The sequence below is a fragment of the Poecilia latipinna genome, unplaced genomic scaffold (genome assembly GCF_001443285.1).
Source record: "Poecilia latipinna isolate Pla-1442-1.1 unplaced genomic scaffold, P_latipinna-1.0 Scaffold946, whole genome shotgun sequence".
Classification (NCBI taxonomy): Eukaryota; Metazoa; Chordata; class Actinopteri; order Cyprinodontiformes; family Poeciliidae; genus Poecilia; species Poecilia latipinna.
The window spans coordinates 213348-236273 of record NW_015113562.1 but is presented as its reverse complement, the minus strand read 5'-3'; the positions used below and the strand labels follow the sequence as shown (position 1 = coordinate 236273).

The window sequence follows — 22926 nt, the reverse complement described above, 5'->3', positions numbered from 1 at the left end:
TGAATTACTAAAATAAATGAATTATTTGTTAATCGTAAAACTTGTTGAAACGTACCTGATGATGTATGACTTCAGGACTGCAACATTTCTGAATTGTTGTAAAACGCGCCACTGACCCCTAGTGGGCACCAATACTTACTACAGTGATTTAAAACAGGACAAAAAAAAAAAAGTTAAGAAATCAAAATTTGCTCCAGTTCCAAACAGTCATTTATTAATGTTTTATGTTACCGTACATTGTGAAAAAACAAATCTCTTTCAACCTGACACATTTTGTGTGTAAGGAAACAGAATGATAGAAAAGTCTAACATAGAAAAAAATAGGGAGCAGGTCACAGCTCTGTAGTGTCAATCTCGCTTTACATCCTACAAAATATTTTGAACAGAATAAACATTGTTTGCAATCCAGACTGAAAGCCACTCCTTGTGTTTCCAGAAACTGCTGAATCACTGTTCACAAGGCCGCTGTCCATTTGCCATGCAGGCAGTGCTGGGTGTGGTAAGGTTACAGCAATACGTCATGTCTGCACAAAAATAAAACCCTCCTTTTTTTTAATTTTTTTCACAAGAACTCTTTTATCTATCGAAAAGCAGGCTGTTACTTATCCAAAGCATAAATTCACCAAATAATTTAAGAGGAAGAATTTGTCACATAACAAACTGGTAACATGACTCCAGTCTTGATGGATGACAAGTGCTTAATCCTTCCACAGACTGGCAAGGCCTCGGATGAGAGACGACAGCTAAGGCAAATGCAGCGGTGGACATACAGTATAAGACCCATGCACATGTTCGCAGAAAACAGGATAAAATGATCACTTCTGGAGTCAAAACACAAGATCCAATCATATATGTTGCATCTAAAAGGAGTGCTTGTAAATTATGTCATTCAGTTATGTTACAGTATAAGAGTTTGGTAAAACAGACATTCAAAAGGAGGGGGGAGAAGTATTTTTCAGAGGCAGTAATTATAAAACAGTTTCTTCAAATAATGAACAAAGCCCTGCTGCCAAACATCTTTTGGTTCATCTGTAAATCACTTGCGCAAATAATCATCTATATTACTGTAGATGTTCTATATAAATGGATTCATACACTTTTTTTGTACTTTTACAACAAAGCCTGATCAACTACCACGTAGGTTTTGAGATTTCACTACTCGCTTTTCCTCAAGGCCTCACACACACACACCTTCTTCCTGTCATTGAAGTAGCTCAGTGAATGGTGTCACTTCAAAATCCTCAGTTCCACAGTGTTACGACTACATGGACTGGACAGAACAGGAGATATGGCTTCCGTGTCCGATTGTTTTCTGAAACTGCTGTGAGAAGATATGCTGACTTCATTAAGTGCCAATGGCCGCTTCCTATCCCAGTGGGGAAACCAGTCGGGCTTGACTGACTGCTCTGAGACAATGACGAATAAACACAGTGGAAAAGATTACAGCGGCATCAACATGCACCAATTAGAGCCAACGCACAGGCTGTATTTATTAGTCAAACCCCAAACCGTAGGAAAAGCAAATAAAATCTTGATTTGATTAAATAGTTGATTCACTCAGGTTTATTTGGAAACAGTAAAAAGGCAGCATGACCTTAAATGAAAACAAATGAAAAGGTTTCGGCAGCCTCATGATTGTAATTTTGAATATATATAAATGTTGCTACTTGGGGGGGAAAAAAAAAAATCATGTGGCCCTTCCGAAAAAGAAAATAAATTTTCTAGCAGACAGGGTTGGTTGGTTGGTTGGTTGGTTGGTTGGTTGGTTGGTTGGTTGGTTGGTTGGTTGGTTGGTTGGTTGGTGAGCACCCACACCTTCAGTAAGTTGGTCATATTTGTGAAAATGAGGTAAGAATATATGTATATTTAAAATCTATGTAAAATTACTTTATATGGGTGGAAGTGGGGAGGAGAACTACCCAAATCTGATTCAAAACCCTAAATGTTTCCCCATTTCCTGTTCTGGCTTGTGTAGGTAACGACACAGGCCTGTAAGATAAGGTACGCAGACCAGCAGTGTCACAGATTAGGTCTTCTTTTTCAGCTCCTCGAACCGCCGCGTCAAATCGTCAAAGTCGATGTCGTCCGAGTTGGTGGTGGGTCCACCCAGGGAGGAGGTGGGGAGCGTGTCGGGAACGGAGGGAAGTTCTGGTAGGTTGTTGTGGTCAAACGAGTGACGAGGTGCAGGAGTAGGACCTGAAGGGAAGTACGAACAGTTTATTTTTTTCTACTATAACCGGCCAAAAGACATCGGGAGTGAACTTCACAAAAACCGTGGGGGAGAAGAACACCACAACTGGAATTATGTATCATAAACAAAACTGCATATGTTTCAGGTGGAACTCACCTAGAGCCTGAGAAGGAACAGAACCTTTGTCATTGAAGTCATCGATCTAAAACGCAGACAAAAATGCGTCACAAATCGTATTGTCACCTTTCTACTGTAGAAAAACTATTCATTAGACCTCACAAAGACAGAATAGGAGAATAAACAGAAAATATTCTGGTGCACAAATTATTTAAGAGCCATCACCCTTCAAAGCAGATGTTAGGAGGTAGGCAGCGAAATTTCTCTGATCGATAAATCAATCAGACTCAGGCACGCTCAGAGCAACTCACCATCTCATGTTAGTCAAAGCAGAAGCTATTCACAAAAAACAAACAGGCTGTGGGAAATAAATCCAAAGTGATGGCTCAAAATTGTTTTTTATACACAACAACTGAAAAGCAATTGAGGTGCAGACTTAATTTTTGAATTAACATGGCTGAAGTCTTGTTCTGAAGTCTGGAATCCCCTAAAAATCTACGAGATGTGTTGCCAGGTCTTTACTGAAGCTATTGTTCTTTTTCTGCTCAGTTTGTGTTTGGATAAAACACAATCAGGCACCATCTGGTGGAGCTCAAGTGACTGACCAGGTCACTGCCGAATGCCAAGTCACTCTTACAGTTAAACTTTGTGGCAGCTATAACACTCAAACTCATCAGATTTAAATCGTTCCTCAGATCAGATGGACTCTGGTCTCTATGTCTTATATTTCTTTAGGTCAGTCTGATCTTGTCTATGCTTATTGCTTTTAACCCTCATTGTATTTGCTGAAAGGATGCATTTTTATAGACTTAGATAATGTGACACATCCTAAAGAGCTGCTTAGTCAGTTAGTAGATGTATAGGTCCTATCTGTTTTTATTATTAAAACTATTCATCCATTTTACTTTTAATTCAGCAGCGCGTTTATTAAAAAAAGTTGCTGATTTAAAAAGCAAATATCACAATTAAAATGAGCTTTGAACCTTTTATGTGCAAATCAGCAACAGACAATTGAAAAAACAACAGTACTGCAAATTGAATCTGCACTCCAATCCCATTTTCAGTACATAATTGTTAGTTAAATATACTCAGTGCATGCTTAAAAAGGCCGAGGGCTAAGCCAGTCTCCAGTAAGATATGGACTTCACTCTACATTTATAAATGTAGACGAACCAGGAATGTAGGTAAAACTACAAGCATGCTGAATAAACAGTCCTTCCCTGAGTGCTTCCCTGCCCTGTGCGTCTGTCCATCTGTGGGGATGGGGGTGGGGAGGCACTGACGTGAAGGGCTCAGTCACTTACGGACTCGTATGTGGGGGGAGAAGAAGGCAGCTGAGGGGGCTGCCCTCCTGCTACTGGGAAGCTGTTGTAGGTTCCAACCGAGGGGTTAAAAGGTTCCTGCAGAAAATGGCAAATAGTCAGGAAAACGTTGGGTAACCATCATCCATATCATCACACACAAGAATATTCTGCTGTGTTTGAAACTATTGTCCAAATACATACAGATTAAATGACTTTAATAACAAAGAGGAGATCTTTAAATAATTCTGTATGTCCAGGCAGACTTGGATTTTGTTATATTGTATAAAGTGCAATATAATCAATGAAAACAACTGAGCTCTGATGATCACATTTTATTTCATATTACTCTCACTTTGTAAGCAGAATATCATTTTGAACCGACTGAGATGACACTAAACTTTATGTGTGTTTAATATCAGTTATTAACAGAGAAAGTGGCAAGGAACTCAAGTCCCAACTGTTTTGGAAGAATATTTAGCTTGTTTTAGTGTTTATGTTAGAAATTCAGAGTCAGTGCGAAACTAAAATCTAAGTAAATTAGTACTTTCTTGGTAAATTGTGGGTCCTCTAAGAAATAAAACTTCAAAAAAGGTATTGTAAATGTTTATTAGATTTTTCTGCATGTTCCAAAAATTCCCCCAAAACAAAAAAAGTGTCCAAACTCAATACATAAAACACTAAAAACTTTTAATCCAGGCTTGAAGTGGATGGACCAAAAACAGACATCGATTTCAGTCTTAAAATACATCTGCTAATCATTTTTAGAAAGCAAGTCAATTTATTTTTATTTTTTCAAAATATGAAACATGGGCTAATAGTCTTAAAATCCAAATAGTTTCCCATACCCCATTTATTATTTTTTTCATACTTTTTTGGACCTGAAAATGACTGGAAGTCTATTTTATACTTTTGAATAATGCTTAGGACTGTTAAACTCACAGTAAGAGGTTAAAAGAGTATTTTAACATTTCTTACCGCTCCTTTTGGAGGTGGGTAGTTAAAAGCTGTTGGCATAGGCATGGGCATGGGCATGGGCATGGGCATAGCTGTAGCAGGAGGAGCAGAGAAACCGCCTCCACTGCCTCCACCTCCATTCTTCCTGTCTGTATCCACATCAATTAGATCTGCCTCCTCTCCAGTACACACTTCAGGCTATCCAGAAACAGTTTGAGTAAATAAGCAAAACTCATTACATCATCCTTCATACATAGTCAAAGGGAATGTATTCAAAAGAAAATAACAACATACCCGGACCATAGCGTCAGGCTCATATGGCACATTGTAGTTCTTCGCTATCTCTATCAGATAGCGCTCCACTAGAATCTTGGGAGGAGCCTCCACGCTCAGTTTGTGCATCAGCTGTAATCATATCAGATGGTTATTCGACAAATGGTACATGTATTATTCAAAAAGACAACACAAAATACCAGAAAAATATGGCCTACCCTGTCGTTGACAGTGCCAATCTGGTTTGTTCTGCACAGCTTGCCATATTCCTTGCTGTATTTTGCACATAGTTGTTCAGAAACCTGAAGGAACCATTAAGAGACACAGCTGACATGATAGAAATAAAACTGCTTATTGAAACAGTTATTTGTTACATCAGAATTAAACTTAATCAAAAGGAATTTTACTTTGATTTAATTTTGTCCTAAATGTACAGACATTTGTAATATAAATAAAAATACTTAGTGGAATATTATTTTTTTTTCTTTTAATTGAAAAAGCACTTACAATCTTCAGTTCAGACACCTCTGACTGGAGGCGAGGCGCTGCCCAGATGAGAGTGGACACTGCCTCTTGCAAGCCTGGATCCAGCTCCCTGGCAGCCACAAAAGAAGTAGATGAGCATTGTGACAGCTTATAAAGCACACACCAGTTTGTTTCAGTACTCACTTCATGGACTGGATGAGGCCGAAACGAGTGAGCAACAAGTCACAGTACAGCTCAAGGATCTCCATGGCTTCAACCAGGTAGTCCTCTCTGATGATGTGTTCAACACGAATCCGGGCCCGCTCATCCTTGCCAGAGGACAGGTAATCTGCAATCTCCTTCCTTGCCTTTTGGGCGAGCTCAGCTTCATTTGAAATTTGTGAAGATTGGTCAAGTTAAAAACTGTCACTAATGGCAGCAACAAGAGAAAATGAATCAAACTTATTTGTCAACTTCAATGCACTCACTTTTCTTCTTCTCTAGGAGTTTAAGTCGGTTTATGACCAGCCGCAGGTTAACTCTTAGCCTTTCTCCTTTGAAGCCTCCTCCCAACATGACGACGGTGTATCTGTGGACAGAGTATAGTCTGATCAGAAACCATACGGAAACATCCGATGCAGTGACTCACCTCATCATGTGAGGGCGAGCAAACTGACCGTGTTGTTAAGCCCCAAACAACAATAAACACATGTAAACACAAAGTAAATTAGACACTGAAATCACGCTGACAACTGAAACTATTCGTTGATTATGCTAAAGTCAGTTAGCTTTAGCTTAACGTAAGCTAACAATAAGAAATTGCGATACTTTCAGAGTTGACAAATTATATTTGTTTTATTTGTATATCCACATATTTTACCACAATGTTGTAGCAGTTTAAGGTTAACTCAAGCCTGATTGTTTCCCAGAGTTCAGTTTGTTAAAGCTCAGTTTCTATGCGTTGGTTAGCTTCCAACTACTAGCTCTTGCTAAACGCTTTCAAAACAAAAACAAACAGACCCTAATACACTCAAATACGTTAAAGAATTTTATTTTACACATATAACATTTATCCTACAAAAAAAAACGAAAAAAGACTTACCTGAAAGTCTGTAACTGTTAGGCAAGACAAGACACGCAACTAATAAGGGTTTCTGTCCCTGTTTCGTCGCCTAGTTTACTTCCGTAATGGTTTGCGTTTACGTCATGGGGATTTTACCAAAGAGGCGGAGACGAGGTATGGCAGGCCAGAGTGACATTTAATAACTACACTCCTCTCGCGTTATCTTTTTTAAAATGTGGCATTTTTACATACTTGGTATATATCAAATGGGTTTCTTAGTCATCAGAATGGAAAAAATCTACTTTTAAATTGCATTTCAACTGGCCATTTTTGTAAAGGACTTTGGAAAAATACTTTAAAAATATTGAAAAATCCTCTAAGTTTTATTAAATGTTTCAAAGTGAACCATTATTCATGATTCAGTGATTCCTTATAAAAAGAAAGTTTCAGCTATCCGAGATGTTAATCTTCTTATCCTAATCATCATTTTGCATCTCACACATCATTCTATTGAGGAAAAATGACATCACTTTTTCTATTCCTGAGCATGAGCGTTTACTGTCAGTCAACACTTATGGAGTAAATCTAATAGTAAAGTACAGTTGTATTAACAATCAAATGTAAACATTTTCTCTATTTGGTTACTTTACACTATATAGTAATAATATGTATTTCAGCCATATGTTTACCAATCATTGTACAACACAAAATTGTCTTGGGTACATTTAAAATGAACAATTTCTTTCCAACAAAAATTGTAATTGCTTTAATTTATTGGTGTATGATGTGTGTGTATGTGTCAAGGAATAAGTTGGGGCAAATGCAGGCAACAAATTGTAGAGGAATAACAAAGCCTAAGATACGCTGCTGGATTTTTAAAAAATAAATCCCACGCCGAGTCTGAAACATTACTAGAAACTACAGCAATATTCATATAATTGTAATGCTGTTTATTAAGATGCTAACCACTTAAAAGTCACTTTCATCAACAAAACTATTGCAGTCTTGCTTATCGTGTTAATATTGATTTAGGTAATCCAACTTAGATTTGATGTTAGCATAACATTTTCTTCTTATAGAAAGACAAATGAGAAAAATGATAGAGAACTACACTGGAATTCAGGCTGGACATCAAAGACTCATTATACATCAGATTATGAATAAAATTCATAATCTCTTCACATAAATCTGGCTTTTATGTCAGTTTCTGTCAGGCATTATGCTCACATCACCCCCTGATGGCAAAAAGTGATTATGTTCTTCAATGTGGTACAACTGTTGAGCTGCAAAAATCAAGAGAGGAAGTAAAAAACAAAATCTGCTGCAGGCAGACTCATAATCCAAGCTAAGGCCCCTACTGATTCTTACTGTAGCACAATAACCATTGTAGATAGTAAAATAAAGTGCTTTATGTGAATAAACACAAACATTTGAATAAAAACAGAAACAATTTATTCACACTTTCAGACTTAATGTATTGCAGTTGTTTCATAAAAGAATCTGTACAATGAAAAGGTGATCATCAAAAATAAACCAGAAGAGTCATTACAGCTTGAGTTTGCTGACAGAAACCTCCTTTTGTTTCTTCTTCTTTGAAGACTGTTCCTTTGTACTTTTGATCTGACTTTTGACCTGATCCTGAAGCTGAGAGAAGAAAGCTTGAGAAGACCGCAGAGCCTTGTCCTTTCCTTCATCCTGAAAGCAAAGGAAACGGTATTAGATGCGTCACTTCAGAAACACACTGAGCTATTTAAGGGGCAATGAAGTGTTTGTGTTGGCATCCAGAAGGTGTGGCTCAACTTGCATAAACGAAAGATGAATCAGCTAAATGTGCAAATGCTAAAAATAGATACTCAAATTGTGATGTGCAGGTTAAAATTGTGCTGATAAAGGATGAAACCCGTCCGTGACTAGTGCTTTGTCTGTAAACAAATAATACACAGCTATAAAGTATAAAAAGTCAAATGTGTTATGAAAATATTTGGCAATACTGTTCACATTGTAAGTCAGAAACTATGAGAATTTGGTTTGTGTATAATCCAATAAAGTGCTCAACCTTTAGTATTACGGCTTTGCCTCCCTTTGTGAGTTTCTTCAGGTTTTCAGTGACTTCAGCCTTCGAAGGCTTTTTATTTCCCCCGGTCCTGCTAGCTTCCTTAAGCTTTTGTCTCTTCTCCTTCTCCTGAATCTTCAGACGCTTCACTTTCTTCTTGTGCCGTCTCTCGCGCTTCTTGTCAGTCGACGTCTTCTCAGTATCACCCAGTAAGTCTCCGGCCTTGTTCTTCTCCTTTAATAAGCAGAAAGTGCTTATAAGCTGTTGTGTAACTGAAAAACTGGTATCACCACCATAGATATTTGTAATTGGATTGAAGCTGCCAAACCTTGACTTCTTCTGGTGCGAGCAGAGTGGCATCACTAGTGCTGACCGGAGCCACCTCCTCCATAGTGATGGACGGGAGGTTCGACACCACCTTGACCTCTGGAACAGGCTGTTCAAGACAGTAAACATGGATGGATGAGTTCATCATCACTATCCTGCTATCCTTTACATTTATCGTACAGCATGTCTCATCCTCATTTAGCTATTTCCTTTCTTTTTTTTTATTATTGAATGAAATTTATTTCAAAATGACATTTTATTCATTTTGCCTTTTTTTGTACCTTTTAGTAACTGATATCAGAAAATAACTCACTGGTTTTGGTGTGAAGTGGAAGTTGGAAAGAGCGTCCAGCTTTAGGAAGAGCGTGTCCATAAGTTTTTGAATTTCTACATGAGCTGGGTTCTCCTCTTCCTCTGTCTTATTCTGAAATAAGAGGATAATAAAACGGAGGCTCTGCGGATTGTATGTGATGGAGAACAAGTGTAAAGTCAAACCTGAATCTGTTTGATGTATTCTTGCTCATAGATTTGTGCTAGACTCTGCTTGCTCTTCTCATGGTCCAGAGTCAGTCTCTTTTTGTATTCAAACACCTCCTCCTTAGGCTTCTCTTTACGCTCCACATCATCAAATGCCTTGTGTGAACACAAGATGAAGGCACTGATTCAAAGAAACATTAATAATAATAATAAAAAATCAGGTTAAATAAAAGTCTCCATGTCTGACCTGGTCTTTTATTCTCTGTTTGATGATGTCTTCAAGCTGCAGGGTGGTCTCCTCAGTAATAGCAGGGGCTAAAGAACGAAACTGGGTTATTTGGTTTACCTGACAGGCTTGCTAAATAGACTGCTACGTCAAACGACAGCTGATCAATCGAAAAGCACGAGAATAAAGGCTCACCCAATCTTGATGCCTGTTCAAACTCCACGTCCTCCTCCAGCATGCTGTTCTCCGGACGGGTCTGCGCCGTCACCTCTCCGGACAGCTGCCACGCCTTCTCTGCCAGAGCTGCGTTCTCCAGCTCCTGGATCTTCTGAGACATCTGCAAGATGGGAGACCAGCGGTAACTAAAAGTGAACTGCAGGGAACCTTCTTTCACATATTCTTGAGAAAAACTCTTTTGTCGAGATTTTCTGCCGGAGGAATTATCAAAAAAAAAAAAACCCGTCAAATAATAATAATTTGAGACCATAGAAAAACTTATTTATATTCTTAACTCAATGTTTTCATAGTAACGTTTTTGTTTTGCTTCATTTTAGAAATTCAACTCTGTGCTATCAGAAGTAGACTTCAGAATCGGTTATAAATCAAATCAGCAGCATTTGAAGCTTTGTTACCTTCTCCTGTCGCTTCTCATATGAAGACTTTACTTCGGACTTTTCCGAGCTTGAAGTTTTTCCTCCAAATGTCTCCTCCATGTCCTCCCCCTCGCTGTCCTCCTCCCCAGACAGGTCAAAGGTCACCTTCTTTCGAGAGGCTTTACTTGGACTTCCTCCGTCACCGCTACCAGAAAGCACAGACATGCTGCCATCAAACTGAAGTGCTTCTCTGACATATGAATAAAAAAAAAGTAACTGATCACACTTACTCATTATCGTCCTCCTCTTCCTCATCAAAATCCTCTTCTTCTCCTTCATCCTGGATGTCCTCCATCTCATCATCATCGTCATCATCATCTGACTGCTCATTTATTTTAGCTGGTCCGCCGTCCATGGCATCAAAGAAATCTTTGTACTTGAGATTCCTGGAGCTCTTTGCCTGTTAATATTGTTAATATAAACAAAATTATTACATTTTTGTCTTCTGTGTTATCGTGGAAAGCAGAAATGTGACGTGCATACCATGTTTTTCTTATTTTCTTTGGAGGACATAATCTCATCCAAGTCCAAATCATCGTCTTCATCAGAGGGAACATCCTGAAAATAGTCAATATCATCTTCGCCCTCGTCTTCCTTTCCCTCACGTTTGTCCATCTCATCAAGAAACGACTCCATCTCTGACAGTTTGAAGAACTTATCATCAACCTCAGAGGGAACAACTTTTGTCCTGGAGTCATTCCTCACACCTTGCTTCTTCTGCTTCTCTCGTTTCTCAAGAGCGTCCACGTCAAAATCTATATCAGAGTCTTCCTCAGAGTCACTTTGTGCCTCCGCTGCCTTTTTATTTCGGAGTTTGGAAGGTTGTTCAGTGTCATTTTCATCATCTGTCTCTCCTTCAGCCTCCTCTTCATTCTCGTCTTCCTCCTCCGTGTCCTCTTTCAGCAAAGTCTTAATTAAAGTCTCATCTACGGCATTTTTAAAATGTTTCATCACAGCATTATTCTGTATCTCCAGTTCCTGCCAAATCTGCTCCTCATCAAAGTTGTCCACCACCAGCTGAGGCAGAGGGCTTCCTTTACAACCTGCAGGCTCCACAGATTTTTGGAGGTCATAGAGGGTCTTGGTGAGGGAAGTAAATTCTGCTGCAGGTCCATCTTGAAGGCTGAAGAGGTGAAAACAACTGTTTAATCTGGCAGATCTAGAAATACGGTTCAATGAGGAATTTCTAACTGTGCTTGTTTTTTTGTTTTCAATTTGAGCAACAAATGATACCAAAGAAACTAATGGTAGATTTATGATCTATGATGCAAAAATTATAGGAAAAACTTGAAAACTGAAGTGTAACGCAGAACATTCATCTGTAATATGCTAAAACAGATACAAAGATACAGACTGTTGGACTGAAATTAACACCAAGTGTGCAACATAAGCCTAAAAAAATTTAACAAATGTCAGTATTGGTGTTTCATTTCTAAAGACAAAATCATAACTTCTGCTCGACAAACAGCATATTTGTCTTTGTGACATTGAAATCGTTTCTGTCTTATGCTTATGACCTAAAAATCAAAAACCTTTAGGAATCATCCTGCTAAACATTTTCTTTTAGGTGTTTCTATATCCAAATAGAAATATAGGAGAGATCTTCATTCTTCTATATATTTTTTTTCACCTCGTTGTGAAAGAGTGTCTGTCTCTATCCCCACATATGTGTGTCTTTTTCATGAAATTACAGATGGCTGTGAGATCATGTTTCAGTTGTCAGTCAATTTATTAAAGATCAATCAGTCAGATATTCAGTTTAGCTCTGTAAGGAAGGTCAGATACAAAACAAACCTTTTTTCATACATTAAATTCTTTAACACTAAGAACTAATTAATTAATCAACGACAACATAGGCTCTGATTAACATATTACAGTAAGATAATAACCAGAAGCAGGTTTGGGATATATGCTTTCATGCATAAATGTCTTGAAAGGCCTCAATTTCTGTTGAATTGAAGAATATTACCCCTATCAAGGAACCTGCTAATTTCCCCTTTATGCTTTCTACTACATAGAAAGACATAGAAAACTACAAATCGGTATCGGCAAAAAAAAAACTCTGACCACTGCATTTCTAAATACACTTAAGACTTAGTTATGCATGTTATCTTGTAGCAAATTAATGATTTTACTTCAATTATAACACTAAATTTACATCTACACTACTACTTGCTAATGCTACAGCTACTACGAATGATACTACTTTAGCTTTAGCCTAGCGCTAGATACGTCAATCTTTGCTTTTTGATTATGAAAAACATTCAGCAGTTGTTTTCTCCGGCATTAGCTACTTGCCTCAGAAAGTTCTCTGGCTGTGCCGTGTTGTCATTTATTATCTTAACACAGTCCTCCAGCACTCTCCTCATTTCTCGGTTAGCCATGTTTCACTCACATGTGTGAGCGTCTGAGTGTCGTAAGTAAATAGGCTCTAAGTGAAACACTTCCGCTGCCGCAGCAGCTTGGTTCCGAGGTACTAACATGGCGTCCGCTGTGCTGAAGGTTGCAGGTTTGTTTACGTCGACTAATGTCTTACGCCAACTACTGGACTCCTATGTGATATTCTTTACACATTCATTATTATCATTGGACGTCAGTAAAAACAAGGATGAACTTTAGCGTTGCTGGACAGAACAATGATCAAGTTACATTAGCAGTTTGTTTTACTGAAGCCTCTGTTTGCATTGTTGTTCATGAAGTCTGAGTTTGATCAGATGCATTTTAATGTAGGCACACAGGATTAACTTATTGAGTTTTATACGAATAGACAGAGAAACATATTCACCTCGTTCAATCATATACAGAAACACCATTAAATAAATTGTTTTGTTGAAATAAAAATTAATCCACGTTTATTTTAGATTTGGGGATGCTAAAATCCCCAAATCATAGCATTTGATACATCCCCAAATACTATGGGGATGTATCAAAACAGTATTTAAAACTACAGTAACTATTGTTTTTAAAAGGGTTTTAAATCCACGAAAATATACGTTTATTCTGTGTCGTAAGTCTACCCTTATCTGAAGATCTGTAGGAAGCTAAATAGAAAAGTTCTTAACCCTGAATGAAAAGGGAGGCAAACTTGTCAGTTTATTTTTATTTTTGAAGGACTTTTAAATGTAATTTAGTTTAAAACAATTAAGACTCAAATAACAAAACACGGTAAAATTACTACAATACAAAACTTAATACTAAATATACAAAATCAGACAATAGTGGGTAATAAAATAAAGTGAACAAAAACAAATAAATTATGTGGCAGAAAACATGTATTAAGCTGGGTGTCTGTAAGGAAGATGCTGTTCAAATTAACTTTTAAGTGTTTTCCAACAGGTAGGTTTTTACTTTTGATTTAAAAACACAAAACTCTGACTTTAAAAAAAAAAAAAATCTAGAACACTGTCTAGTAAAATAAAATGACACGTTATCAAACCATGGACCATTTATGAAGCTAATTTGATGGAAAATATTTTGACAAGGTTGTTTCTCATCTTATTAACTTGTTCGTCCAGCGGCAGGCTTTTCCAGATGTTCTCGTGCTGCCATCCTGCGAGGACATTCGACAACTGCCCCCCTCCGCCGGGGTGTTCCTGGATCGCTGTGGAAACTGGGGAAGCTGAACCACGTAGCCATCGCCGTGCCCGACATGGAGAAAGCCACGGCTCTGTATCGAGATGTACTCGGTGCCACTGTGAGCGAAAAGGTCCCCCTGCCGGAGCACGGGGTCTACACAGTGTTTGTGGAGCTGGGCAACACTAAGCTGGAGCTGCTCCATCCTCTCGGAGAGAAGAGCCCCATCTCTGGGTTCTTACAGAAAAACAAGTCAGGAGGGATGCACCACATTTGTATTGAGGTGCGAAACTGATGGCGCTAAAACTATTAGTTTGAAACTTAAAGTTGTTTTCACATCTACAAAACTAATAATCCAGATCATAGTCGCATTTCAAAGCAGGTGACTATTATTGTAGCGGTTTTGTGCAAAAGTCTCAAGTCATTTCTTGATTTGATGTTTTAAAGCCAGGCATCCAGACGCTCTCATACTCTTTTAAAGTGGTATTTATCAGTAGCTTAACAGATTTTCAGACAGACCTACAAACCATGCAGACATAAAAAGGATTCATCGCAGATGCACTTTATTACAGCAGCCTGTTGGAAGGACAGAATAAGTTCCAATTTCTTTAACTGGATCTATAAAAAACTCTTAAGATAACAAGTTGGCTCTCAAAGAGTTACTATGTATAATCTTTGTGTTTGTGAAGGAGGATGCACTTCTCAGACACTGTGTTAGATCTTTTCTGGTCCTTTTTACCAATTTCTTAAAGTAGGACATTTCATCTACTGTAGGTAGATGTCAGACCTAACATGTCTTCGTTTGTCCTCCATGTTCCCACATCCATGGTTCTGTTGAACAACGACTGCACAGTGTGCTGTTATTACCAGATGAGAGAAGTGTACAGAAAATATGGAACATTTCTGCAAAATGTAAAACCTTAACTCATTTTTAAGAAGCTCAAATAACAAATGTATTGGATATGACCTAATTAAAAGAATGTGTCTCTCATTTGAAGCAAAGTATTAAGAAATTGAACTTCAGGTGGAAGTTTAAAAATATTTTCTAAGTGTTATATCTTCGGGACTGACCTTCTCTCATGCAGCACTTGTACAGGTCAAGGGTCAAAATATCCAAAATAAACAACCAAAATATCTTGGTTCTGACCTAAACAAACTGTTTAGGTTTTTATCTTCAGGTCAGAGCTACAGAAAACAATTTTCATAAACCAGACACCACAGAGACTGTTTTTTTTATCCCCAGGCTGTCTCTCTGTTGAACACAGTTATGTCCTCATTTAGAGAAAAGCGGAACTGAGGTCAAATTCCTTGTTTTTTTTTGTGTGTGCATGTGTGTGTAAAAACATGGCTTTTTTTAAATGAGCATTGAGATTTTTTCTTGTGTTAAAGTGCTATGTTGAGAAGTCATTGATTTTATTTTGTTGCAGTTACCAATTGCAGTTACCTGTGTCTGTTTATAGATCATTGAGCAAGAGATAAGGTACACCCAGGTCATAGGAATTATCAACACAAGCAACTGTGTTCTTTCTCTCTTTCTCCTTCTCTCTCTCTCTTTCTCTCTCTCTCTCTCTCTCTCTCTCTCTCTCTCTCTTTATTACACACACCTTATTGCAGTAAGGCCACAATCTGGTAATTGCACCGTTGTGCACCTCCAGGTGCCTAACTCATGGCATATAATCTATGTTATGACCCGGCTCTTACAAAAAAAAGAAAAAGGAAAACAGAAAAGGCCACTGGCTGTAACAATCTATCACACATAACATAGTTCTTCTCAAGGTTGCCTAAAACCATATAATCAAAATACATTGCCACTCTCATTTGAAAAGGAAGATTACTGACATGAGTGCCATCAACTATGTTTCTTTATAGTTTAGTTTTTGTGATCTAACCTTTTTGTTTTTTTTACTTTGGTTTCATGGTTAAAAATGTTAGCCCTGTGAAGGATTCCAGTCTTTCTATTTTAATATGGTTAGTCTGATATTGAGAATTCGCATAATGATTGGATTAATGTGGGCTGCAGCTTTGTGACTATTTCAGTTTTCCTTTTGAAAATCTGGACTCCAATAGCTCTAATTTAAACTGAACTCTAGCTAGTGTATTTTATTGGAGGACTTGCAGTTAATTGTAAGTGTGAAATAATAATCTGGAAACAGTCCCTGATAAAACAGGTCAATCTATAAATAATTGTAGATTCATACTGAGTTAGAAACAGCTCTAATTAACAGTGTTGTGTTTCTTTTCTTTTTTATTTTTTTTGCTTAGCTCAGTATTTCCATCATGTATCTTATAAACAAAGAACACACACTCCACACAATTTGATTGCTGCACATTTTGCTGAGGGTTGAAGGTTTATGTCTGTAAACAAATCTCAACATTAATGCTAGACTGAGTTGTCAGCATCATAGAAACTTAAATTAAAACTCTAATTTCTGGAAGCTGTTCACATTTCCTAACTCTCACTACAACAAAAGTGTACTGTCACGGTGGTCAAGTAGAAGTGATTCAGAGAGCTGACTCAGTTGTTGTCTTAGTTTGTGGTACAGTAGGGTAAAGTGTACGATAATCTAACTGCAGATGAATGATTAACAGAGTTTTCCTCCCGTCTGCAGGTGGACGACATTACTGCTGCGGTGGCCGACTTGAAGTCAAAGAACATCAGAACCCTGTCGGCAGAGCCTCAGATAGGCGCTCATGGGAAACCGGTCATGTTCCTTCATCCCAAAGACTGTGACGGTGTGCTGGTGGAGCTGGAAGAAGCATGAGCCTCTCTGATCTGCATGAACTGTCGGAGCTCTCCATGCGTATCTACATATTCCTCAGTCACTTTGACAACACGGTGATAGCGTTGTTGAATGCCCTCTATGGCACTTCTCATTTCAGAAACTGTGTTCCTAACTCTCCTGATTTTGTTTTGCATTTGTTTGAATCATTTAGAGTGGCGTGTTTAGACTGTGTTCATAAAGAGGAACTTCCACTACCTGCCTGCTCTCTTGTAAATGCGTTTTGAATCGGAGCTTGACATTTTAATCTAACAGAACACAATGTTCTTCTCCACCGGCTGCAACTTGAAATGAGTGTGTAGCCCGGAAAACGGATCGTTTCTAGGAAACAGAAGCAAAACTCCCACTCTTGTTCAACATCCTGGGGAAGTTCATCAAGCAACATTTCTGTCACTGATCATCATCAGGCAAATATGGTTCTAAAAAAAGCCTACTAGTGTCATCAAATAATAACACAAGACCAGTGCAAAACATTTTTTAAAAGGAACATGGCTAAAATACAATGCATTACCCCTCAAAATGCACATTTATAGAACCTCCTGTTAAGCTGTACAAAAAAAGCCCTTAAATGAATTTATATTATATTGCAGTGGCATAATATTATAAACATTTTAAGAAAATCCTACATTTAAACTCAATACAACTGATAAGCAGGAGAAGGGGAAAAAAAAGCTAAAGAAATTTAGGCTTTTTTTGTTTTTGAATCATCTATAAAATGTGTAACATTTCACATGTTTAGAGCATACAAAGAAAGGAATCTTCAGGAGTTCATTCTTGCACAATCTCGAGTGTCCACAGTCCTGATTCTTCTCCTCCTCCACAACGCCGCAGATTTTCTTCAGGGTTTATGACCATGTTATGTAATGACCAGGGCAGAGAGCTGAATTTGTCTGATGTTTGTTGATTTGGATCATCCTGCTGAAAGACCCAATTTGGTTTCCTCTACGAGGCCACAAGAAACATAATACAAAACCTCCTTGTATTTCAATTATTTTTATGCTACCATGTGCTCTAATAAGGTGCTTAGGCCCTAGTGATGCATCTGAGTGTCAAGGTAATAAGTTACCCACAAAATGCATCATAACATAAACAGTTTATAAAGCCATGATACCAGAATGTCGGGTTACCACCAGAAGGTGCAGATTAAGATTCAAGAGGAAAGCAGGGGCACCACAGATCAGATTGCAAAATAGCAAAGTCTGATGACGTATGGTAACCTCAAACATCTCACTTGGACTTCCTGTTAAGTTTTCTTGGAGGACATGGAAATTCCCTGATGACTCCAGACTTGCAGAACATTGTGGACTAAATGTTTGGAAATGAATGTTGGGTTTTACACACACACAAAAAAGTATAGTGTTTTCACTTGAAACTGAAGCTGTAAACATCTTTGCGTCACTTGAAACATCTGAGTAAGACTTCTTTGAATAAGCTGCTAAAGGCAAAGTGTCACCTTGAACCACATGATTAGACACTTAACCAAAATCCCTTAATTTTAAGAGTCATGTTACAACCTTCAAACTAAGACACAAGGACACCGACTTGCTAAGTGCAATAAACACTTGAAGGATCTAGTGAAGGCAGAGACATGTTTATATAATGTAGCTATTAAGGTTTCTGTATTACCAGGCAACTATAACTGGTCCAAAGCAGCACTAGCCTTAAAATTTGTAAAAGACAGAGTGAAGAATGACATTTAATCTGCAAGGACAGTGATTGCTCCATGGAAACAGGATAGCTTTGATTAAAAAGGGAACCTCTTAGGGCTGTCAGCCATGATGGTGGAGCTCTGACTAATTTGATAAGGCAAACCAAAATCTAAAATACAAAGTCCAGGAACATAAGATTAATCTGAAACCTAAACCCATCATGTTGAATCTTCCAATTTGACAGTTCCCTAGTTAGGAATGAGGTCACATCAAGTGTATCCCTGAATACTAAACCAGCAGCACTAATGTTAAAGCCAGGATATAGTGGTATAGAGAAAATTTATGCATTGTTCTTGTATCAGCTTAGTCCATGCAGCCCTTTGCTCTAGATATGTTGTAGGGCTGAAGACAGATTCATAAAGTGCTTGAAGTCAATTTAGTAAGTAGAGATGGACTCCATGCACTTTACAGTAAATGTACCCAGAAGTGTCCTAGTTTTAGTTTCATCTGGTTTAAATTCCTAAGCAGGTTTTGCCATCCAATGAATCCCAGAAGTTTGATTAATCCTACACCGTTTTCCACAAGTACTTAGTTGCAGATCATTTTGCAAAGTCGTGCACTTAAAAAAAATTAAGCTTTACATTTTTATTGTACAAAAAGGCTTAAGTGGCTAAATGAAAAATCTGAAGAATGTGCCAGTTTTATCCAATTAATTTAGTTGCATCCATAAAAATTGTACAGAATAGTTGAATTAATGAACCACCTGAGCTGACTTTTGCTGCCTCAAGTTCAGCAACTGAGAAACAGGCATTGTCAGTTTGGCTCAACTTTAACTATGTGCTTCATGCAAAAGGTGATCTTTTAAAGCAATTGCCCAAACTTCAGCATTGACCATTGTCAGGTGGTCATTATTTTTGCACCAAGTTGCTCATTTGAGACACATGGTCTATACTTGAGATTTGAAGTTCTGAAGTAAATAGTAATTATGCCTCAACACTTTGAGCCCTCAGACCCCTGAATGTCTGAACTTCAGCCCAAGATATAAAATAAATTTTTTAAGCAAGTTTGGAGACATTCTTGAACCTTTTGAAAAATGGTGAGAATGCAAGATCAGTCCATTCAATTTAAACACAAGACTTCACTTTTAACACATTGAATAAATGAAAACCAGGCAAATGAGAACCCAGAGGGTAGGATTTATTTTGGTCTGTCAACACAATACAGCAAACATGCAGCGACTACATCTACAGATTTAAAAGTGTCAGAACTGTTAAACAATGACCAATTTATTGCCAAAAATACATTTTGAAATTTATAGAAGCAAGATGCAAATTGCCACATACAGAAGCAATTTTTCCCCCCCCCCCCTCGACAATTTTTGGACAGATTTAGCTGCTCTCTTTGCCAAGAGTGTGCTTGTCAAACAGGTACTCTGCCATGCCGTTCTGAGGAGCTCCCATGCGGCGCAGGTTGCTCACCCAGTCACCCAATTCTTTGATCGACTTCACCTGCTCATCAAGGTAGTGCGTCTCGATGAAATCACACAGCTGGAAGACAGTGAGATGAAATCAGGCAAGTCTTCATGACATTTGAGCTTGCAACTAGATCAGGGCTTGTCCAAACTGAATTTGAGTTTAATACTCACATGTGGGTCATTGTGAGTGGAGCAGAGCTTGTGCAAGTCCAGCAGTGACTGATTCACGCTCTTCTCAAGCTGCAGGGCACATTCAAGAGCTTCGACACCACTGCCCCACTCATCCCTGTCTGGCTTCTGGAAGACAAAGAGCAAAAAGAACAAATTAATGAGGGAAATCCAAGAAGAGTCTTCTCAAACTCTACTTGCAGTTTAACGTTTTACTTAAATTTGAAGGGGTTGGCACGAGTGGTCAAAAAAGATAAGCAGAAATCAGCTGCACACCCGCAGTATCTGCATTGCCACGCCCAAAACTTGTTTAATGATGCGTCAAACAACTCAATATCCTGAAAACGTCCACTTTCACACTGGTTTTTACCTTGATGTCCTGCAGGAAAATCCTTCCTCCCCTCTGGTTCTGGAGTTTCATTAGCTTCTCAGCATGCTCACGCTCCTCGTGGGACTGATCACGAAAGAACTTGGCAAAGTTGTGCAATGCCTGATCATCCCGGTCAAAGAAGTAGCCCTGTGACAGAGGAAAATGCTTAGGCTCCCTCTATTAAAGCATTTACAAGTGACTACAACTCAACACAATCCAAAGTGCAAAAAACCCCCACATGGTTTCACAAGTCTCCAGTTCCAGTAAAGTCATAAAGTCAGAATGATAATTAAAGATCGTCTAGATTTCAAAAAACACCTATTGTTTAAACTTCTGCATTTATAAAGGAAAAAAAACTGAACTAATCCCCGAGCAAAATACACACACAAAAAAAACAACAACGTTTCAGCTGCAAATCAAGCTGGTTTACACATTTCCCCTTTCAGGTAACAGTTCCTCATATTAAGACACCTGCTCCACATAGTTTCCCGAAATGTTTGTTCACCGCAGCCGTTTCATTTCCGCTCAGTTCATATTTGGGACTTACCATAGACAGGTAGACGTAGGAGGCATACAGCTCCAGGTTGATCTGCCTGTTGATGGCAGCCTCGCAGTCCTGATGGTAGTTGTGTCTCACCTGGGAAGTCATGGTTCTGAAAAAAATACAAAAAGCACTTCGTCGAATTATAGTCAACATAACATGGAAAAGTTACATGAAATTGTAATTTCATGCCCACGTATTTCAAGGGACTTAAATGTGGAAGTTTTGAAAATTGACTCAAATTATGACCAACCCGAATATAGATAGCCCTGAAAGGTGCTTCATAAAAAACAACAACAACCTCCAGGCCCCAATAAACACTACATGAAAAAGCCAGGCTGTTGTGCGCCATCAACCGCTATAAGCTCGTAAAGCGGTTCCTGCGCCAAATGCCACATGAGCAGCGTTTTCGTGGTGAAAATAAAAACTTAAACCCTTATAAAAAGAAACATTTTAACACAAACGCCAATATACATGCATAGAAATGAAAATGACATAACGCATCATTACTTACTGTATTTCGGTCGTCTTTTGAGGAGGTCGCCGCTCTTCGACTGGTTGCGTTGTTAGCAAGACAAATAGCCCTCTAGCAAAGCGTGATGGAGCCTTATTTAGCTAGCTGGCACAAAAGTTCGAATTGCTTGATTAAAAAAAGAAACAACTGAAGAGAAGCTGCTATCTGAATGTTGAGACAGTTAAAAGGTTGCCGTTCAAGCACTGTTGAAGCAGGTAACCTTCACTGTCCGCTAACGAGGATCAAATGTAAAAGCTACGTGCGGGAAGTCAGTAAATAAAGCGTCTAGAGGTGACGTCACAACTAGTGGTGGGCAGGGCCTTTGTGTAACCAGGTAACCGAGATCAAATCGTTCCATTTTGATTTTTTTTACGCTATTAATTTATTTAAAAAAAAAAATACATTAAAACAGCACTTATTTTATAAACAGACATGCCCATGGAAATAATATAATTGTTGTTAGTTGTTTTAGCAAGTATTTAAAGCTTCATTTGAAATGTACTATCACCACTTAAAACACAAAAATATTTTGTATTTTCAAGCGTAAAGATAAAAAAAAAACATACAGTGCTCCGGATGGCACTTAATTGCAAAATGTATATTTTGTTTACAATATTCTTGCTGAAGCTTTTTAAAACCAACATATCATCATGCATTTGCTACAATAAGTTAAGCACCACGTTAATTTTTCAAACATCTATCGGTTGAGCCATATATTTACTTTATTTTTGGAATCAAGAATAACAAATTCTGAGTGACAATGGGATTAAAACTGGGTGTGTACTTTGCCAGGAACAAGGACAGACGAGTTAATTACTCATTTTCTGATGACTCGTGGTAGACCACGTGGGTCTGCTCAGATGATCTTTTGGGTTTGTGTAACAACCACATTAACACATTTAAAATTGTTTAGGATGAAGTAAGCAATATGACACACACACACAAGAACCTGACTAATTAAATTATTGTGAAAGATTTATCTTGATAAAAATATTAGTATTTAATTCTTATTTGGTTAATAACACAAATGACTAAATACAACCAGGTAAATACAACTACAGGTTAGGTGAAGGTGTTACCCTTTTAGAGAAAGAAGAGACATTTAACACAACTGTAGTGATACTCTATAAATACAAAGACTTTCGGATGTTTTCAAACGTTCTAACTAGATTATGTTCAATTATTCCTTTCCTGTACTGAAATGGCTTTGGGTTGTTTACCTTCCTCTATTACAGCTGAAAAGTACCTCCTAAGGGATTAGCTAACATTACGATGGCAATAAAAGCGGCATATGTACATCCAATCAGAGAAGAGATTACATGAAGTCACACCTAGCAGAAATAGTTAGTTGTGTTACCGCAAATACCTGAAATTACAGGTTTTCGTTTTAGAGCGCAGGGAATACTGTGGTTAGTATAATACAGAAATCAAAACACAAGGTTTCAACTACTGGAACATTTGATTAGCCAATTCTGGTATAGTTTGAAATTTAACAGGAAGTGGCTTTACTCTTGTTGCCATATTGTTCTAACATAAAAAAAAAAAAAAGTTTGTTTGCTTTTTAGTAAAAAAACAAAAACAAATACAATACCAAAAGTAACCAATAATCTCCAACTTAAATTAAGAAAATTACTATTTAATAAAATAATTTAAATGCAATCGAGGATGACTCTGCAAAGATGCTTTTTTGTTAACTCATCTACGGGTCAGTAGCACAAGTTTCTGCGTAAAGCCGTAAATAATGCAGGTGCTTT

The 22926-nt window shown here is 38.0% G+C and overlaps 4 protein-coding genes across 5 annotated transcripts; 1 reads left to right on the top strand and 3 right to left on the bottom strand.

Moving 5' to 3' along the window:
• Positions 1 to 2023: 2023 nt before the first annotated feature.
• On the bottom strand, positions 2024 to 6515 carry ist1 (IST1 factor associated with ESCRT-III). Of its 2 annotated transcripts, none has more exons than XM_015049413.1 (10): positions 6407 to 6515; positions 5793 to 5893; positions 5509 to 5689; positions 5347 to 5434; positions 5058 to 5141; positions 4861 to 4971; positions 4588 to 4764; positions 3613 to 3708; positions 2348 to 2393; positions 2024 to 2196 (listed from the first exon to the last, which is right to left on the bottom strand). In XM_015049413.1, exons 2-10 carry the CDS (start codon positions 5878 to 5880, stop codon positions 2027 to 2029), a joined length of 1041 nt encoding a protein of 346 aa, XP_014904899.1. In that variant the 5' UTR covers positions 5881 to 5893; positions 6407 to 6515; the 3' UTR covers positions 2024 to 2026. The 2 variants fall into 2 exon arrangements, with proteins under 2 accessions (XP_014904899.1, XP_014904900.1); XM_015049414.1 differs by having other exon boundaries at positions 2348 to 2354.
• Positions 6516 to 7796: 1281 nt separating this feature from the next.
• On the bottom strand, positions 7797 to 12543 carry mphosph10 (M-phase phosphoprotein 10 (U3 small nucleolar ribonucleoprotein)). The gene is made up of 11 exons (XM_015049412.1): positions 12402 to 12543; positions 10587 to 11226; positions 10334 to 10503; positions 10083 to 10248; positions 9646 to 9787; positions 9472 to 9539; positions 9243 to 9380; positions 9061 to 9171; positions 8749 to 8856; positions 8424 to 8654; positions 7797 to 8062 (listed from the first exon to the last, which is right to left on the bottom strand). The coding sequence occupies exons 1-11, from the start codon at positions 12485 to 12487 to the stop codon at positions 7913 to 7915; spliced, it is 2010 nt and encodes a 669-aa protein (XP_014904898.1). The 5' UTR covers positions 12488 to 12543; the 3' UTR covers positions 7797 to 7912.
• Positions 12508 to 17141, top strand: mcee (methylmalonyl CoA epimerase). The gene is made up of 3 exons (XM_015049417.1): positions 12508 to 12612; positions 13619 to 13959; positions 16286 to 17141. Exons 1-3 carry the CDS (start codon positions 12585 to 12587, stop codon positions 16436 to 16438), a joined length of 522 nt encoding a protein of 173 aa, XP_014904903.1. The 5' UTR covers positions 12508 to 12584; the 3' UTR covers positions 16439 to 17141.
• A 2140-nt stretch (positions 17142 to 19281) lies between these two features.
• On the bottom strand, positions 19282 to 21460 carry LOC106957883 (ferritin, heavy subunit). The gene is made up of 5 exons (XM_015049416.1): positions 21173 to 21460; positions 20665 to 20770; positions 20118 to 20264; positions 19751 to 19876; positions 19282 to 19652 (listed from the first exon to the last, which is right to left on the bottom strand). The coding sequence occupies exons 2-5, from the start codon at positions 20764 to 20766 to the stop codon at positions 19494 to 19496; spliced, it is 534 nt and encodes a 177-aa protein (XP_014904902.1). The 5' UTR covers positions 20767 to 20770; positions 21173 to 21460; the 3' UTR covers positions 19282 to 19493.
• Between the last annotated feature and the right edge of the window lie 1466 nt (positions 21461 to 22926).

Bases quoted from the DNA above. Each gene is read 5' to 3' on its own strand.
- ist1 (XM_015049413.1), bottom strand. From the start codon at position 5,880: ATGTTGGGAGGAGGCTTCAAAGGAGAAAGGCTAAGAGTTAACCTGCGG. The intron at 5,435-5,508 runs GTGAGTACTGAA...TGTGGCTGCCAG, and splicing joins GGCCTCATCCAGTCCATGAA to GGAGCTGGATCCAGGCTTGC. The intron at 5,142-5,346 runs GTAAGTGCTTTT...TGGTTCCTTCAG, and splicing joins AGGTGTCTGAACTGAAGATT to GTTTCTGAACAACTATGTGC.
- mphosph10 (XM_015049412.1), bottom strand. From the start codon at position 12,487: ATGGCTAACCGAGAAATGAGGAGAGTGCTGGAGGACTGTGTTAAGATA. The intron at 10,504-10,586 runs GTATGCACGTCA...CAATATTAACAG, and splicing joins AAGAAAATAAGAAAAACATG to GCAAAGAGCTCCAGGAATCT. The intron at 8,063-8,423 runs GTTGAGCACTTT...CTTTGCTTTCAG, and splicing joins GCAAAGCCGTAATACTAAAG to GATGAAGGAAAGGACAAGGC.
- mcee (XM_015049417.1), top strand. From the start codon at position 12,585: ATGGCGTCCGCTGTGCTGAAGGTTGCAG. The intron at 12,613-13,618 runs GTTTGTTTACGT...TTGTTCGTCCAG, and splicing joins CGCTGTGCTGAAGGTTGCAG to CGGCAGGCTTTTCCAGATGT. The intron at 13,960-16,285 runs GTGCGAAACTGA...TCCCGTCTGCAG, and splicing joins TGCACCACATTTGTATTGAG to GTGGACGACATTACTGCTGC.
- LOC106957883 (XM_015049416.1), bottom strand. From the start codon at position 20,766: ATGACTTCCCAGGTGAGACACAACTACCATCAGGACTGCGAGGCTGCC. The intron at 19,877-20,117 runs GTAAAAACCAGT...TTTGTCTTCCAG, and splicing joins TTTTCCTGCAGGACATCAAG to AAGCCAGACAGGGATGAGTG. The intron at 19,653-19,750 runs GTGAGTATTAAA...ACTGTCTTCCAG, and splicing joins CCACTCACAATGACCCACAT to CTGTGTGATTTCATCGAGAC.